At 51.7% G+C, this 18,157-nt stretch overlaps 1 protein-coding gene across 1 annotated transcript in view; it reads right to left on the bottom strand.

Moving 5' to 3' along the window:
* Positions 1-18,157, bottom strand: part of LOC138491423 (G protein-coupled receptor kinase 5-like) — a 901,946-nt gene that overhangs the window by 55,617 nt on the left and 828,172 nt on the right. Inside the window, exon 13 of the mRNA XM_069617943.1 lies at positions 16,959-17,096. Coding sequence (XP_069474044.1) covers positions 16,959-17,096 — 138 coding nt within the window. The remainder of the gene's footprint in view (positions 1-16,958; positions 17,097-18,157) is intronic.

The following is an 18,157-nucleotide window of genomic DNA, read 5'->3' as shown; positions in this document are numbered from 1 at the left end:
CCTTAATGCTTTCGAAAGCCTCCTGGCACTCCTGCCCCCATTCTCATTTGGCGTTTAGTTTTGTCAGTTCACGTAGGGGCTCTGAGAGAGTTGCCAGATTTCGGATGAACCTCCCGCAGTAGGTGGCTATGCCCAGGAAGCTGCGCACTTCAGTGGGTGTCATTGGCGGGCTTGCCGCTTGAATGTCTGCAACCTTCTGGGGGTCAGGGGAGATGCCTGTACTGCTGAATTTGTACCCAAAGAATGTGATTTCAGACTTGAGAAACTCGCACTTTTCCTTATGTATGGTTAATCCAGCATCTTCTAGCCTGCCCAGTAGGGTCTGGAGCCTCTTGAGATGATCTTCCCTGTCAGGAGCGTGAATCAGGATGTCATCGCTCACATTGAGGACACCGGGTATGCCCCGAATGACTTCTTGGATGGTTTGTTGGAAAACTTCAGTCGCTGACGATATCCCAAAACTCAGGTGTTTGTACCTTGGCAGCCCCAGATGTGTTGAGAAGGTTGTGATGTAGCGAGAGTCTCTGTGAAGTTGTAACTGGTGGTACCCCGCCTTCAGATCAACTTTGGAGAACACTCGCGACCCTGTGAGGTCGGCCACGATTTCGTCAAGCGTGGGCGTGATGTGGCGCTCCCGCTTGATGGCGGTGTTCGGGAGACGCATATCTATGCAAATCCGGACTTTTCCGGGCTGTTTGGTCTTTCTTGTTACCACCATTGGGGAAACCCATGGTGTAGGCCCAGTCACCACCTCTATTATGCCGGCTTCTTCCAATGCTTTGAGTTCTTTCTCCACTTGTTCTCGCATGTGGAATGGTGTCCTCCTGTGCCTCACTGCTTTCGGCTGTACCGATTCATCAATGTGCAGTCTGATGGTCTTCCCTTTCAGACACCCTATTACCTTTTGTAGTTTGGGGTAGTGCTTTAAAATGTTCTCGACTTCTTGCACTTAATCGATTTGGCAGATGAACTTGACCAAACCCAGATCCTCCGCTGCATCCCCACTCAAAAGGCATTCAATCCCCGCCTTCACGACGTAGATCTTTCACCACAGCTTGTTTTCGCCGTGGACTACAGTGGTGCGGAATCTGCCAACGACCGGTAGGGGCTTCCTGCTGCCGTACGCAAACAACAGTGTGTCCGTGTCCCTCAGGTCCGGTTGTGGTCGTAACGTCTGAAACATGCTTAGAGGCATGACATTCACGGAGGCACCCGTGTCGATGGTCATCCATACTTGCTGATTCTGGAGGGTGACCAGACATTTGCGCCTACGGAGATTCTTTCTCTGTGTCGCCTGCCCTTGATCCAACGCAGACACCAGGTAGACCTTCCTCCCTTTTCTCCAGTGTTCCTTTCCAGGTTCGTGTGGTGTGCCTGAGACGTCATCCCCTTCTTCCTCGGTTGATGTGTTGGTGGTCTTGACTCGCCTTGCACTGGCCTGCTTCTTTTTGGGCCCGCTCTTTTCTTGAGGGTTCTGCGGGGGCTGCACCGGGGTGCCCACTGATCGGCATACCTTTGCATAGTGGTCCTTTCTGCCGCAGGCCGCGCACGTTGTACCTTGCGCGGGGCAGTTTTGCCGTCCGTGTCGCGGACCGCTGCACCATCCGCACTCATTGGGACCCAGGACACGTGGCTGCCACCTGTTTTGTGCGTAGCTGCCGCCAGCCTCATCCCTCGGATACTCTCTGTTGGTGACATGGGACACCATGGCTGTGGTGAGGGCAGGCTGTAATTTTTGTAGCGTCGCCCCCATGTTGGCAGCCCTGGTATGTACCAGTTCTCTTTGTCGGCCCAGTTCGAGAATTCGTGTGAGGGAGATGCCTTTCTCACTAAGCACCATGCGTCTCAGCTTTTCCGAGTGAATGCCATTGATGAGTTGCCTCCGGATCTTTTTTTCAACGTTTGTGAATTCATACGAAATGGCTGGCTTCCTCAGCCGTGTGTTGTAAGCATCCAGAGTTTCTTCTTCTGCCTGAATGGTGGCGCAGAATATGAACGTCTCATAGTCCGGATTCAACTGCGGGAGGAAATGTGCCGTCAGGGCATCTTTCGCATTTTGTTATGCATCCTGGCCATCATCAACGGATAGAGAGTTAAATATGCGTAGTACCTCGTCCCCCACGTTTAACAGCAGGTGCGACCTAATCTTCCTGGCAGTCATGATGTCCTTGCATTCCATCGCCATTTCAAATTTCTAGATCCAAAGCTGCCACCTGGGGCCGACTGATGACGGGTCGGTGAACGGGTCAAATGGCTGGATCATACCCGAGTGGTTTCCTTGCAGACGAGACTGTGGTGATGGCGCGACAGGTTTGCCACCATTCTGGCCGGCGTGCCGGGTCTGGGGGTGGTTGTGCCGTTTGCCATTGCTGTGGTACATTAACCTCACCGCAGTGCCAGACCCTGGGCGATCCTTTACTCCTGATAACTGTCAGCAGTGGGCCTCCTCTGAAGTTGCCTGTGGTTTCAGACCCATGGATGGTGGAGGAAGAGTCTTGGTGCTACCCCTTGTTGCTGGACTGCCCTTATGTCTGTTTGGGGCAGGATGAAGTTGCTGGGAATTTTTTTTTCTCCACGATGGCAAACTGGAATTCTTTTTTTGTGGGGGGGGGGGGCTCATATTGCGGCCTCCCCCACCGGGTGTCCAAAAATGTAATCGCGATGGCCGTGAGCCATTAGCAGCGTTGAGCGTGTGAGCTCTGTGTGGTTCTCCTCGTCGCCATTGTTATGTCCGTGTCCCCGCAGCTCTGGGCGCTTGGAGACCGGACAGACCAGAAGCTAGGCTGCGCGGCCTCGACGTCGCAGCTCCCACAGGAGCCGAAAGAAGTACACACGCAGGATGTAGGTCTGCCCCGGAACTGCCTCCCATGCTCGGGGGTGGGGCTTTTATTGGAACGCCCTGCGTCACCGCGTAGCGGGACGCAGGGCGGATGCAACACGCACCAGCCCCTCCTGTGATACTATGGGACACCAGTATCACGGAGGCCCAGTGCCTCTGAGGATTGACGGGTGGGAGCTGGTCATGGACTTCGCACCAGTGTCCCCCTGAGATGCTATGGAACATGCGCACCTATGAGGCCCTGTTCCTCTAGGGGTGGCAGGTCAAGGCCCACCAGCACACGCGGACGCAGGATGCCTTCTCTACATGGGGGCCCCATGGCAACCTGGCCTGCAGGCCGTGCTTGTACAGGGTAGGCCTACAGGCCTCAATGAGAGACGGACTCAAGTCATCCCGTTTCAGAGTCTGCAGCCGTTCTGTTCCACGTGCCTGCAGGGCTCCCTTTTATTAGCTTGGGCCATGACTCATTCATGGCCCATCTTAAAAGGGAAAAGTACATGGGAGGGACACGTCCCCTTAAACGGGCAACACACATGGGTGGGCTTCTCTGTAACATCCCTCTTTTTTCATAAGGAACAAACAAGTGTGACTACAACATAAGTGATTTCCCCCTTCCCGTTATAGAACGACATTACTTCAGAGTCGTGGGACCAACTTCAAACAAGATGTGCTCCTAACACACATATGGTCTCACATTGTTATATACATATCATGTACAGACCCATCGCCCTCAGGTGACGGTCACAGGGGGCAAGCCTCCAGTGGATGGTTGGCAGTTGGACCGCAAATTACAATTCCTTTATTAACCTGGGATACGGAATTGCCACCATTGCATAACGCTCACGGATAGCTACTGGTACCATATAGAGCACCTCTCCCAATTGCGGGAGCACAGCTTCACATTACTGTCCTTTACCAAGACCACTTTTAAGCACTTTTACTATGCAGGTTCACAGCATCAAAACGCATGTTTACTGAGTCCTCTTAAAGCAATGGCGGGACTGCAGGAGACCAGTTGACCCTCCGTCAGCGTCCGTTCAAGAGTCACTTCCTCAGGTCGAGGTCCATTGATGGTATGGTTCAAACCCGGCAAAGCCGCACCTGACAGGTGCCAGGGAACACAGGCATAGTCCCTTGATGTTGAGGGCAGGGCAGGGAGATGTAGCTTGCTCGGCGCCCAGGCTGCTCCACGTACTGCTTACAGGGCACGGGGTGACGTGACATCACTCACCCCCTTTTTCGGCAGTGTTCCTCCAGTCAGGAGTGGCTCTTTCCTTGAGGGGCACAGGAGGGCGCACAAGCACTCGCAATGAGCTGCAACCCACTGCTTGCCCGTCGCCCTGGTACTTGGAGTTGGGGCCAGGACTGCATGGTTTGGTTGGTCGGACGCAAGTCGTTGGTTCGGCTCAGGGGGCCGGCGGGTATCACCCCCAAGCCCACGTTGGCCTGGTCCTAGGATGGCCTAGTATTCTGCGTGACACTATCGGCAGGCAGCCTGGCCCACCAGCTCTCTAGTTCTTGGGCAGTACCGTAAGAGACATTGGTGGTGTGGTGTTAAGGTCACATTTAGGGCAGGCAATGTGTCCTCCATGTCAGGGTGTACTGTTCCTGATGGCACTGCTCCGGGGTGATTACATTCATCCTTGTTGTGCCATGCCTTTCGACTGCCGGCTGGCAGTGCGGGACTGGACTGGTATCCCCCGTGCGTGGTGGGAGACGATCTCTCGGATCACCTGACAGCTCATAGCACCTCCTCCCCAATGCTGGAGGGTCTTCACTTTATCAAGCCCCTTGCAGGCAGCATCCCATCCCATGCTTGATAGTACTGGTGTTATGTACGGTGCACGGAGCGCAGCATGCCCCGGGGCTCATGGCTGTGAACCCAAGAAGCATGAGGGTGGACGTCCCACATCGGCAACAGTGTGGCCATTGTTGGTGCTGGGTCCATGCCATACTCAGTTAGCACAGGGCTGCCTTTGGTGTGCAGAGTCCTCCTTCTCCTTCTCTGGCATGGAGACGTGGCCCCCCCTCCGTCCCTGTTGCTGTCATTGGGATCCGGGGTCTGACGGCATCCCTCTGATGCTATGAGCACATGATATGCCTGTGCTTGATGCTATTAGCACATTATATGGCTGTGCACCTGGGTCACAAGGGGGATGATCCCTGCATTTCTAATAAAAGGGGCGTCTTACATGGGGTCAGAGCTGCAATGAAAAAGCAGGCAGAGCTTCTGGGTTTAGAAAAAAAGCGTTGGCTTCTAGTTGGCTGGGGTTAGCAGGGTACATTAGGGAGCATCGTCTCAAACACACAATTGTCAGAGCCTGCCGGGGCTTTGCCCCGGACCACTTAAAGCCGTGATGAAGCGTGCATTATTTTTACAGGGCATGTAATCAAAGGGTGCCCGAGAGGCTATCTTCCAAGCGCCGTAGTCTTTGGTCGGAGTCCCTAAATTCCCCTGAGGTATGGGAGAGAGTCCTTAAGTCAAAGTGATCGAGGAATGCAGCCACACAAGCTGAGCCCACTGTGAAAGTGAAGAAAGAGCACGACTGTGTAGAGGAAAGGACCCATCTACTTGTGGGAAAGAAGGGGAAAGCTTGTGCCACGCTGCTTCCTCAATCATAGACATACATGAGCTCACTGGGACCTCACTTTTATGACCTCTCAGAACCTGAGTTACGAAAACATGAAGGATTCGGGTACTTCGTTGGCCTCTGTGGCAACCCTGTGGGCCTAATTCCCTACATAAAAGTAACTTAGCGGCTGTCTCGGATGGCCTGACGGAAGTGAAAGGCTATACGAACCTGTCAAAACCCATGTCCACTTATTTGCGGCGCTTTTCGCCTATGCGGAGTGCTTCTGAGGCTCTTATTGAATTCCCAAAAGCCTGCATTCGCCTGCCGGCATCCTTGAAGTGGCATCAGAGTGTCTGGTGGGTTTCCTGAATACTATTCCATGTTCCTACATTGAGTATTTAATACCAAGACGTCATTCGGTAAAATCCACCCTGGACTATTCATGGCCGCTCATTGTGATCTTGTTATGTTTCTGTAATGTTTGGTTACGCCGATTCATCTTTAAAGCTAAAGCTGCAGAGTGCCTGGACATGTACATGGAAGGATCTCATTGCCTCTTGGGGAACTGCATATTGAAGAGAAATGCATCAGTGCGCGGTATAAATCACAATATCAGTACATAATTTGTGCCTTGAAACACATTTTGTATAGGCGCATTCTAAATACCCAATAATAACAACAGAGAAGTGCTGCAGATGGCCTTATGCCTAGGAGGTATTAAGACATGGGTGATATGTAATCTGACTGCTACACTGACTTATTTATTGCAAAGTCTACGGGCCTCATAAGTTTGCTGTTCCAGTAACAAAGGTACCAGTAAGCTTGCAGTAATATCTAGGCTTCGGTTGCTATAATTACCGGACCGGCACATCTGGCCTCCCCATTCCCATTGAGCCCTATGGGGCCCTATGGGGCTCAATGGGAATGAGGAGCATTTTTTTCTGGCACCTGGGAAGAACAAGTTACTCTCTTACCTGGTAACGTTCTTTCGATGGGATGGTCCGACGACATATTCCATATCTATGACAGTAATCACCACAGCTGTGCTGCTTCGGAAAATCTTCGGCGTCTGCGTCCTGCGTCGATGACGTCGATGCGCCGTCCTCGAGGACTTCCTCCGACGGCCGACGTCACCCGATGTGATAAGTAGGACGCACGACGCCCGTAGCCTCAGTTGTAGTTTTTTCCCCAGAACGTGTAACACCAGTCTTCTGCCAGTCAGACACACAAAGCCTTGCGGAAACATAAGCTGCAATCGCATAAGAAATTCTGTAGCGGGGAAGGTAGGGAGGGAGCGATATGGAAAACGTCGTCGGACCATACCATCGAAAGAACGTTACCAGGTAAGAGAGTAACTTGTTCTTCCAGGGGATTGGGTCCTCCGACGTATTCCATATCTATGACAGACTCCCAAAGCAGTACTAAAGCAAGGAGGTGGGAAAAGAATTTAGAAACAAAATTTAGAATGCCCAATCAAATTGCGGAGTAAAGGACTGCCTTGCCAAAGGCCGGATCCTGTCCTCGGATAGAACCGAGGGAGTAGTGACGTACAAAAGTATGTACTGAAGCCCAGGTGGCTGCATCACAGATGTTACGAATAGGAACACCCCTCTGTAGAGCAGTAGATGCAGCCATACCCCTGGTAGAATGGGCCCGCAAGCCAGCCGGTGGGTCCTTACCCGCCAAGCGGTAACACTCGGATATAGCCAAAATAATCCAACAAGACAAAGTCTGTTTCGTCACAGCTTGTCCCAAACGCTTTCCAGCGTAACCAATGAAGAGTTGATCGTCCACTCTGGCCCGGGACATGCGTGAAATATAAAAGCTTACCGCTCTCCTAGGATCAAGCCTATTGAGCCTCTCCTCTTCCTTACCAGGATGTGGAGGAGGATAAAATGCCGGAAGAACAACCTTCTGGCCCAAATGAAATTCCCACACCACTTTCGGAAGAAAGGAAGGACGAACTCTAAGGACAACCCTGTCCTTATGAAACACAGTGAAGGGTGAATAAAATGAAAGTGCCTGTAACTCACTCATTCTGCGAGCGGAAGGGACCGCAACTAAAAATACAGTTTTAAGAGTTTACAGTCTCAAAGGACAAGAGTGCAAAGGCTCAAAGGGAGCACCCATCAGAAACTTGAGAACAAGGTTCAAATCCCAACGGGGCATCTGGAAAGGTGACGGAGGGAACACATTAGTGAGCCCTTTCAAAAACTGAGTAATTAAAGGGATTTTAAAATAGGAACACTCTTCAGACGAGCACTTAAATATGGACAGCGCCGCCAGGTAACCTTTAATGGTACCCACTTGCAAGCCCCTGTGGGTCAAAGAAAGCAAAAAAGACAGAACCATGGGAATGTCACATGCAAAAGGATCCACATTCTTAACTCTGCACCAGTTGCAGAATTTACGCCAATGGCAACGGTACAGAGACTTTGTTGCTGGCCGTCTGGCCGAGAGCAACACCTCCATTACGTCTTCAGGGAGGTCCCAATCCTTATACCTCAACCTTTCAGAAGCCAAGCGTGAAGGTTGAGGGATCTGACCTCTGGATGGAGAACCTGACCCCCTCCCGTGAGAACAGATCGTTTCGGTAGGGAAGAAGACGTGGAGGGCAGATGGACAAGTCGAGAAGGTCCGGGTACCACGTCCTCCGGGCCCACGCTGGAGCAATGAGGATCATCCGGGAACCGAACCTGCGTAACCTCCACAGCACTTGCGGGATGACGGGGACTGGAGGAAACGCGTACAGCAGTGGGAAGGACCACTCCACCACGAAGGCGTCCCCTAAGGCTTCTCTTGGCGGAAATTTCCGCAAGCAGAACCTTTCACACTTCCGGTTGACACTGGAGGCGAAGAGATCCACTTGAGGGGTCCCCCAAAGGGCGAAGATCTCGACGAGAATCTCCTGAGCCAGCTCCCACTCTTGAGAGATCGTGCTCTGCCTGCTCAGAGCGTCCGTCGTCTCGTTGTCGTCTCCGGCCAGATGAACTGCCGATATCGAAATGTCCTGCTGGATGGCCCAGAACTCGAGCTGCATCGCCTCCCTGCACAGAGGAAGTGACCCTGCCCCCCCACCCTTTTTCTTGAGGTAGTGCATGGCAACCGTGTTGTCTGCCATGATCAGGACACTCTTTCCTCGCACAGTCAGCAGAAAAGCCTTCAGGGCTAGCCTGACAGCCCTCAGCTCCAACAGATTGATATGGAGTCTGGACTCCGACGGAGACCAACGACCGCTGACTGTCAACTTGTTGGCATGAGCTCCCCATCCCGTGAGGGATGCGTCCGTCACGATCGTCACCTCCGGCCAGGGAAGCCAAAACGGAGCCCCCTTCATCAGATTGCCTTCGACGGCCCACCACAGAAGGTCCTGGGCGACCGAGGGCAGCACCTGAACAGGGTCCGACATCCTGCCTGAGGATTGCGACCACTGCATCTTGAGTGCCCACTGCAAAGATCTCATCCGCAGACAATCCTCTGGCACCAGAAGAATGCAGGATGCCATGAAGCCAAGCAACCTCAAGAACTCGAAGGCCGGGAGCGTCTGGGCATGTTGAAACTTGTGCACCATCTGCTGAATGTGAAGAGCCCTCACCTGGGGAGGAAAACACTGCCCCAGGGATGTGTCGAGCACTGCTCCGATGTACTGGAGCCGCTGTGTTGGCGTCAAATGGGACTTCTTTAAATTGAGGGAGAAGCCCAGCTTGTGAAGGGAGTGGCAGGTGACGGACAGATGATCCAGGACTTGTTCGGGAGAGCTCCCCCTGATCAACCAATCGTCCAGGTAGGGGTAGACGTTAATCCCCCCTTTCCTGAGATGTGCTGCCACCACCACCATGAGCTTGGTGAAAACCCTCGGGGCGGAGGTCAATCCGAACGGCAGGACCCGAAACTGAAAGTGCGAGTCTCCAACCGCGAACCTCAGGTACTTCTTGTGCTTGGCATGGATCGGCACATGGAAGTAAGCGTCCTTGAGGTCGAAAGACACCAACCAGTCGGAAGTACTGGGGCCTGGAGGACTTGAGAGAGAGTAACCATCTTGAACTTGTCCTTCCTGAGGAGTTTGTTCAAACCGCGCAAGTCCATGATGGGTCTCAATCCCCAGTCTTTCTTCGCAATCAAAAAATAAGGGGAATACCATCCCTTGTTCCTCTCCGCTAAAGACACCAGTTCTATGGCGCCTTTCTCCAGCAGGGCTTGCATTTCCTGCGCAAGGAGCGGATCCGGACTCTTCAAATAGAGGTTCCCTGGTGGATTGTCGCGAGGCCTCTGCCGAAAGGGAAGACAGTAGCCATGGGTTATGATCTCCAGAACCCACACACCTGAAGTAATGGCACGCCACTCTACAAGATGCTGAGCCAGCCTTCCCCCAACCGGTGAACCATGGGACATGGCCTCATGACTGAGTGGTAGCGGCTGCGGCGTTGCCTGAGGGCAAAGAGGCAACTGCCCGAGCAGCCTTGGCACCTCGAGTACCCTGTTTTCCACCTCTGGCACTCCTATGGTGGCCTCTTTGACTGACAGCTCCTCTCTCTTTACCAAAGGATGAGTAATAACGAAAGGAACCAGCCCTCCATTGCTGTCCCCTAGGATGAAAAGACAGAGGTTGTCGAACTGCAGCGCCCAACAACTTTGCAGCAGCTTTGGAGGTCTGCAACCTCTCAAGGCTCTCGTCTGCCTTGCTGCCAAAAAGATGTTCACCGTCAAAGGGCATGTTGAGGAGCCAGGACTGCACATCAGGAGGGAACCCCGACTTCCACAACCACGCAAACCTGCGTATTATGGTGCTCGCCGCCATGGACCAGCTGACGCAATCTGCCATGTCCAAACCCGACTGAACGGATTCACATATGGCATCGTTGCCATCCTGGACCATAGCAAGGAAACCATCCCGTTCGTCCCCTTCGGGAATATGTTCAGCCGCTAATGCAATACAGTTCCACAGAGTGTGCGTGAAACGAGACAATGCACATACGGAGTTGTCCGCCCAAGCGCCATACCTCCTTAAACAAACACTTTCTTCTCCCAGCCATCCAAACGTTTGTCATCCCTATCCGGAGGGATGGTAGGATACGACGCCTACTTTGCCGGGGCCGTAGCCGCCTGCACCACCAAACTCTCCGGAGTGGGGTGCCTCGTCAAGTAGCAGGGGTCGCTACTGGCTGGACGGTATTTTCACGACAAAGACTTGCACACTGCTGGGAGACTCTCCGGAGCATTCCAAGCCGCTGCCACCCTTCTCTGTAGAGCCATATGAAACGACAGTACCGGGTTAGTTGGGGGACCAAGATCGAGGATGTCCATAAGATCATCCTGAACAAACTTCCCTGGGGAAGCAGACCATCCCAAGTACTCAGTGACCCTAGACATAAGGCGCCGGTACGAAGAATCTGCATGAGTGCCAGGCTCAGGCCTACAAATCTCCAACTCCGGAGAGGTGTCCAGTCCACTGGCATCATGCAGTGACTGCCTTAGGTCCTCAAATTGGCTATGGGCCGAGAGAATCTCATCTGGCACCGTATCCGGAACCATGCCCTCATCAGAGCCCTCATCAACCTCTGAAATGTACTCCAGGCGGTGATAGGAAGGCACCTGGGGACCAAAGCCATGCTTGACCTTAGCCAGAGCCTTTCTAGGGGTATCTGCCACGGGGCTCCTCCGACACCACCGCCTCGAAAGGCGTTGAGGGTGCCGAACGAATCGGCGCCGGCGTAGAGAGAGTCGGCGTCGAGTGAATCGGCATCGACGTCAGCCGCAGCGCCGCCAGCGTCGACGGCATCGACACAGACCTCGAAGCTGGAGCTCCGAGCGTGTCCTTCGACATCCAAGGCGCCGACAGCATTGACAACCTCCTCGGAGGCGGAGCCTCGAGAGAGAGTCAGTCGACGACCTCTGCGCCACAGGCGTCAAAGTCTTCCTTGAAGACTGCACAGGTTCACGCGGTCTCGAGCGCGTCGAGGACCGGGACCCAGAATGGGCATGACGAGAACAATTCCCCTTGTCCGAGCGGGACCTCTCCCGCGAATCGTGCCGACCACCCGAGCCCGAAGGCGTGCGAGCAGTGTCTCTCGACCGATCACGACCGACCCCACTCGGAGGCGCAGACAGACCGGTGCCCTGCGATTCGAAAATCGCTAACATTTTCTTCCCGAAGGAAGCCCATTCCTCCAGTGTCGCCTGCATGGTGGGATAAGCGACCCGCCGATGGGCGGAGTCCTCGGAAGAGGACGGGGAAGACGACCGATGCCGGCGCTTCCGGGAATGCCTCGAAGAGGCAGAGGAGTGGCGAGACCGACTCCTGGAAGGAGACCCACTGGACTTCCGACGATGACGCGGAGAGTCGCCTCTCGAATCATCCATCGAAAGCCCCGCAGACCTCGACTTCCGGGGCTTGGACACCTTACCTACCGACAACTTCTTCTTGCACTCCTGCAAGGCTTTGGACGTGAGCGACTGGCAGTCGACAGTCATCCGTGTCATGGGCCTCCCCGAGGCACCAGAGGCAGGCGTCGTGCGAGTCCGTCACCGACATCTTGGACCCACAGTCCCCACATTTCTTAAGGCCCGGATGCAGGGTTGAAGATGAGGTAGACATCTTCACGAAGGAAAACTTCTTCACAAAACGAACAGGTTCGAAGAACTGAGAAAACAACAGAAACTTCAAAGAGTCGAGGCGTACCGAGATTCACGAAGCGAACACGTTCGCAGAAAAAACGGAACTGAGGCTACGGGCGTTGTGTGTCCTACTTATCACATCGGGTGACGTCAGCCGTCGGATGAGGTCCTCGATGACGGTGCATCGACGTCATCGACGCAGGAGCCGAAAATTTTTCGAAGCAGCACAGCTGTGGTGATTACTGTCATAGATATGGAATACGTCGGAGGACCCAATCCTCTCGAATGGGCAATTACCAGGTCCGGCTGGGCCGTAATGACCCGGTAATTGCCCATACCTGTGCGATGGAAAATAAAATGATACCGGCAACTCCATAACAACGCGTCTCGACCTGTGATGACATGTACAAACCTTTCTCCAAAAGCATATCTATTTGCAATGTATGTGTTGTTCCAGATGTGGGTTTTACCCACATCTCTCAAACTTGTGATGCTTGCTACTAGCAAAGCAAGGGCTTAGTAAACGTATTTACTTTATCGATAATAACTGCACCACCCCATCTAAAGTCGCAGATTTTCTATTAATCCCTAGGGAAGTTACCCAAGGGGTGCCCCAGGGATTCACTTTATCCCCATGACTTTTCAATGCCTACATCAGGCTCGCCCCCACGCACATTATAGAACAATCCACACCCACATTTCAAGGAAATGCAGACTACAAACGATGTGCCTTCTCCATCTCACCAAACATCGAATTCAACAACCCCATGACCCGATGCCTTACCACCATACACAAATAGATGTCCCAAAACAACTTATGCCGCAACCCCAGCAAGACAGAGGTCATAGTCTTTGTCACCCAACACTTCCACCGCCTTCCTTTTATATGGCCCACTGACCTAGGAACCCACCCTTCACCTACTTCCGAAGCACGAAGCTGGAAATCCTAATAGACTCAACTATCTCTTAAACCACATATAAAATGCCTCATAAAAAGAAACAACCACCTACACATCCTCAGAAAGATACTCCCCTTCTTAGAACGTCACTAAACGATCATCACAACTAATACTCCAATACTCTACAAACTAGTATACTGCAATGCTCTCTATATGGGCCTGTCCTCAGAAAACCTAAAATTGCTCTGATTTATCCAAAATAAAACTGCAAGATGCATGGTAAACCTAAAGCCTTACAACCATATCTCTTTTGCTACCGACTCTCTGTCCTCACCAAAAAGAGAATCCACATTCAAGCTTGTGCCTCTGTGGCATCTAACAACTCGGCCGAACTCTTTAAAATCTGCAAGGAGCTTGACAACCCTGCTGCAGTCTCTGTTGCCTCCCAGGCTCTTTGCAATGCCCTTGCCTCTCACTTCATTTAAAAAACCCAGGACAACCCGTGCACCCTCTCCACCCCCACCCCTCCTCTGCCCTCTCCATCTGTGCTTGCTGACCCTCCTTTAGCCACCCCCCCACCATCCTTCTCGTCCTTTCCTCTCCTAACAAGGTCACTAGACAAGTCCGATCTACGAAACCCTCGTCAAAACAGGTTGATCCCTGTTCCTCTAAAACCATCAAGGACCACATGGACACCCTCGATCCGGCCCTTGCTGATTTTTGCAACCACTCCTTTGCCTCAGGATCCTTCCCCTTCCCTCTGAAGCACTCCCTTCTGCATCCTCTTCTCAAGAAACCCACAGCTGATCCTTCTTGTCCAGCTAACAATCATCCAATTTCCAAGACTCCCTTTCTGGGCAAACTCCTGGAAAGGTTGGCCATCTCTCAGCTTAACCTTCATTCCAATTCTGTTGGCTGTCTCCATGACCAGTCTGGCTTCAGAGCTGCCAGAAGCATGGAAACTGCTCTCCTGAACATCCGTGAAGATCTGCTCTCCAACCTTGACTCTAACATTCCCTCTGTCCTCATCCTCCTCGATCTCTCTTCTGCCTTCGACAGGGTCAACCATACCATCCTGCTCAACTGTCTCTGTGAAAACCTGGGTATCACTGATCAGACTCTGGCCTGGTTGACTTCTTTCCTCTCTGATCGACCCTCCCAGGTCCAACTTGGGTCCTTCCTATCATCTATCTTCCTCTCTACCTGTGGTGTTCCCCAGGGGTCTAACCTCTCGCCCTGGCTTTTCAACCAATACCTGGCAACTCTCGCCCACTGCATTGCCATTTTCTGCTCAAATTTCCAGTGCTACGCTGATGACACTCAACTCATTTTCAGGCTGCCCTCTGCCACCTCCTCTCCCTCTCTCATCTCTGATTGCCTAACTGCCATTCAAGATTGGTGTGCCGCCAATGATCTTTGTCTGAATGCCAGCAAGACAGAGATCCCCCGCATTGGCACACCTTCCCCATCCTTTCCATTCACTCTCTGGCTGGCTTCACTTGGCCCTCCTACCCCACCTGCGAGGCTAAGAACCTCAGGGTCATCTTTGACTCCACCATTTCCTTTTCCACCCACATCTCTGAGGTCTCTAAAAAGTCAAACTTCCTACTGCACCTCCTCACAGGTACTCTGCCTTTCCTCTCATTCCCCAGAAGCTCATGGTATCCCAAGCTCTGGTTCTCTCTAGGTTGTACTATTGTAACAGCCTCTTTCTAAATCTACCTGCCTCTACTCTCCGCCCTCTGCAACTAATCCAGAACAGGACTGCGAGACTTGTCCTTGGCCTCAAGCCCTGGGATCGTATCTCTCCAGCTCTGAAATCTCTCCATTGGCTCCCAGATGCAATGATTAAATTCAAAATCCTCTGCATTGTCCAAAAGGTCTTCGATCCTCTACCTCTAACTCCCTCAGGGTCAGTCGTTTTTCAAAGAAACGAGCTGGGGGTAGAACCCTTGTTTTCGGCTGGGGCCTCCCTCTGGAACAGCCTTGCTGCCACTCTAAAACATGAGGAGAACCATCTCTGGTTCCGGAAGCACCTCAAGACCTTCCTCTTTTCTTCTGCCTTCGCTCCCCCTCTCCCCTGCTGATCTGTTCTCTCTTGGCACCGTGCACCTGGCCACCCTCTGTCCTCTGGGCCCAGGTACCTGCTCACCCTGCCACCCTCCCGCACTGTCTCAGGGCCACCGCTTGCACTGGGGTTTGCATCTGTACCCATACAGCACCCCCTTTTTCTTACTGCACTTATCAGACCTACCCTGTCTGCTGCCTTCAACCGAGCACTTGCAAATTGCTGGCTGCACTACCACTGTTTGTTGCCTATATTATTTATTATTATTTATCTGTTTCTCCTTTGCTTCGCACTTTCCACTTCTCCCCCATCCATGCACTTTTCCCCTCCCCCTCTCGGATGCACTTTCACGTTCTCAACGTCACTGGGCCTAGTAAGATCACGGTTTTGTTCTTCCCTGTTCCCCTCCCTTGCCTTGTTGCTCTCTGAAACACTTGTGTAGGGGCACGATAGAAATAAATACGAAAACACTCAACTGCTTACTCATAACAACTAAAATAGAACTCAAAATCCTAAACATTACTCAGAAGCCCATTCACTCGTCTAGCCCCTCATGCCTCCAATCATTCATTAAGCTTGCCATCCCACGCAGATACCTGCTGTCATCAAATAAGAACACACACCTCCAAACATTCCCATGGAAAAAACTGGTGGCAAAGGATTCTCTTTCTCTGCCCCGGTCCTAGGGAACAAAGTACCAGACTATATCTCACAAGACCCCACATTCGACACCATAAAAAACTAACTAAATACGGGTACACCGCCAACCTTCAACCTCCATACACCCAACACTTCACCAGCATGACTCCACTCCCTCCTTCCTCCAGACACCACCTGTTTCAACTATATAAGCACTTCGACACTCCACACGCCCCTCGTTCTGCACAGGTTGACACTTTCCCTACCACTGCTTCTCGCCCTCCTTCCATCTGCCTTTTACAACCATAGCACTACCGGATACACACGTTCAGACCCCATACCACTTTCACCTCTGCAGTAAACTGCATTTACTATAATTCCAACCCTACCCTTGATTGCGTTTCTCCCCGAAAACCCACTATGTCTCCTTAGCAGTTATGCAGCGCAGTCCCTTGTGCAATGAAAGTAGTTGCTTACTAACCCTAATTAAAGGTCAATGGACCGTACGTGCTTTTACATCCAGGTTGTGATCAGATGACTCTGGCGTCTTGAAGCACTTGCGCGATCTGGTGCCTGAATGTGAGACACCCATAAAATAAAGTGAAAATATAAAATAATCTGCCTGTGCCGCTGCTTTAGAACTGGTGCGATTTCCTGTGTTTCTGATGAAAGGCGCAGAGCTCATTGTACTTCTGAGAATGTTTTCAGTGGTGCTACTAGAAATCATCCAAAAAGCCCCAAAAAATAAGACCGATTGGGAGATTTGGCCTAATTTTAGCCGTTCGAAAATTCCAAATGGCCGAAAAGTTCGACCATTCCTCCCACCACCCCCACCCACCCACCTTTAGTGCCCAGGGCTGCATGGGACCCCCCTGCACCCTTGTTCACTATACTGTAAATAAAAAATGGAAAGGACCCCTGCAGCACCGGTCCCCCATCATGGAAGTGAAAGGGAACAGGCATTGCAGGGACACAGTGAGTCGGCAGCACACAGCGAAGTGTGCCGCTGCAAGGTAAGTAGGGGTGGAGTGCGTGGCTGCAATGGTCAAGGGAAAAAAGACCGAAGGTTTTTGGAAAAAGAACTTTCGGTCTTTTCTCCCTCGAACATTTCAGTCATGGGCTTCCACCCCCAATTCGTGCTTCTAATGTACGAAATGAGGGATTCATCAGGACGCCGCTTTGTCTACTGTTAAAGACCATTTCTGGCCCTTAACACAGGACTGGCAAAACGTCATCCAAAACGCCGCTGTGTGATATTACACGTAAGCTTAACAGGTTTGTGACATCGAATGACCAAATATGCAGAAGGAATGGCGACTACTTACATCAGGCTGGAAAGGGGGCTTCATGATCCCGGCATCCAGGCGCTTGAAGTTGATATTCCGGAGGAAAGGGTGCAGCTTCACCTCCTCTGCAGCCTTCTGCCTGCAACCCAGTCTTTCCTTCGGGTCTTTGACCAGTAACTGAAGTAAACAAAAAGCAGAGGTCATTTTGCAGTTAGTCTCAGACACCCCCCGGACCTATTAAAGCAGGCACCCAAGCTGTTCTGACAAAGATGAAGGCAACAGTTCTCTTGAATACGCACAAAGTTACGCATGACTTTCCCTGGGCTCCACCAATCCCTTTTCTTAGCCTAATTCCCAATCTCCTTCTATTTTTTCAAATCAGTTGCATCTTCAAACATGTTCACAGTTTTGAGTGGAAAACCCGGCAGAGGATTCAAACGATTAAGATAGTGCCAAAATAGTGCTGCTCACAGAGATTGTCTTAATATTGTTAAGAACACAATATAGCAAAAAGAATTGCTAGTCAAATATGTCCCCAGATAATCTTTGCCCACCGATGGAAAGGAAGACTACCCACTGCCCCGCTCTTCTAGATCCAGCTGAGCTCCACAGGACCAGAAGGCTGCCGCGCTAAGAATCCATTCCAGAGCTAGAAACCGGGTGGACCAGACACCAAAAATTATAACGAGAACAAAAAGCAACATTTATTTTTATTTTTTATTTGTCCCGCCATTTCCCCCATTTCTAACCCCACCCCTAACTGATACCACGCCTTTTAAGCCCTTACCCTCCCACCGTATATCTGTTTATTTTTTGATATTTTGTTCGCTATTTCATTCGTTATTTTAAATTTGTTAAAATCACTGCATACCCATCAAAACTGACTAATAAATAAATACATTCCTGTGGTTTTCGGAGCGCGAGGGAAGCGGGCCTAGTAGGAAAGCAGGGACTAGGCCAGAAGGGGAAAGGCAGGGTGTGTGCCTCAAGACAGGCAATCAAGGGACATTATCCTCAGGATTAAAGTGCTGGCTGGGAAATTGGATTTCTAGACTACTTTGCATTCCCAGCGGCAGGCTACCGGAGAAGCAACTTAACCTCAAAATCAGGGGCCCTCATAGGTCACTGGCTTTTTAGTACTGTGCTACGTTGTTGCCAACTACCAATCAGAAGGTGGTTGATTGACATCCCATTTTTGAGGGAATCTCTTCATTTTTTGGCAAAATTAAGAACCGTTT

The sequence above is a fragment of the Ambystoma mexicanum genome, chromosome 10 (genome assembly GCF_040938575.1).
Source record: "Ambystoma mexicanum isolate Mex_15411 chromosome 10, UKY_AmexF1_1, whole genome shotgun sequence".
Classification (NCBI taxonomy): domain Eukaryota; kingdom Metazoa; phylum Chordata; class Amphibia; order Caudata; family Ambystomatidae; genus Ambystoma; species Ambystoma mexicanum.
This window is presented reverse-complemented; position numbering and strand designations above follow the sequence as displayed.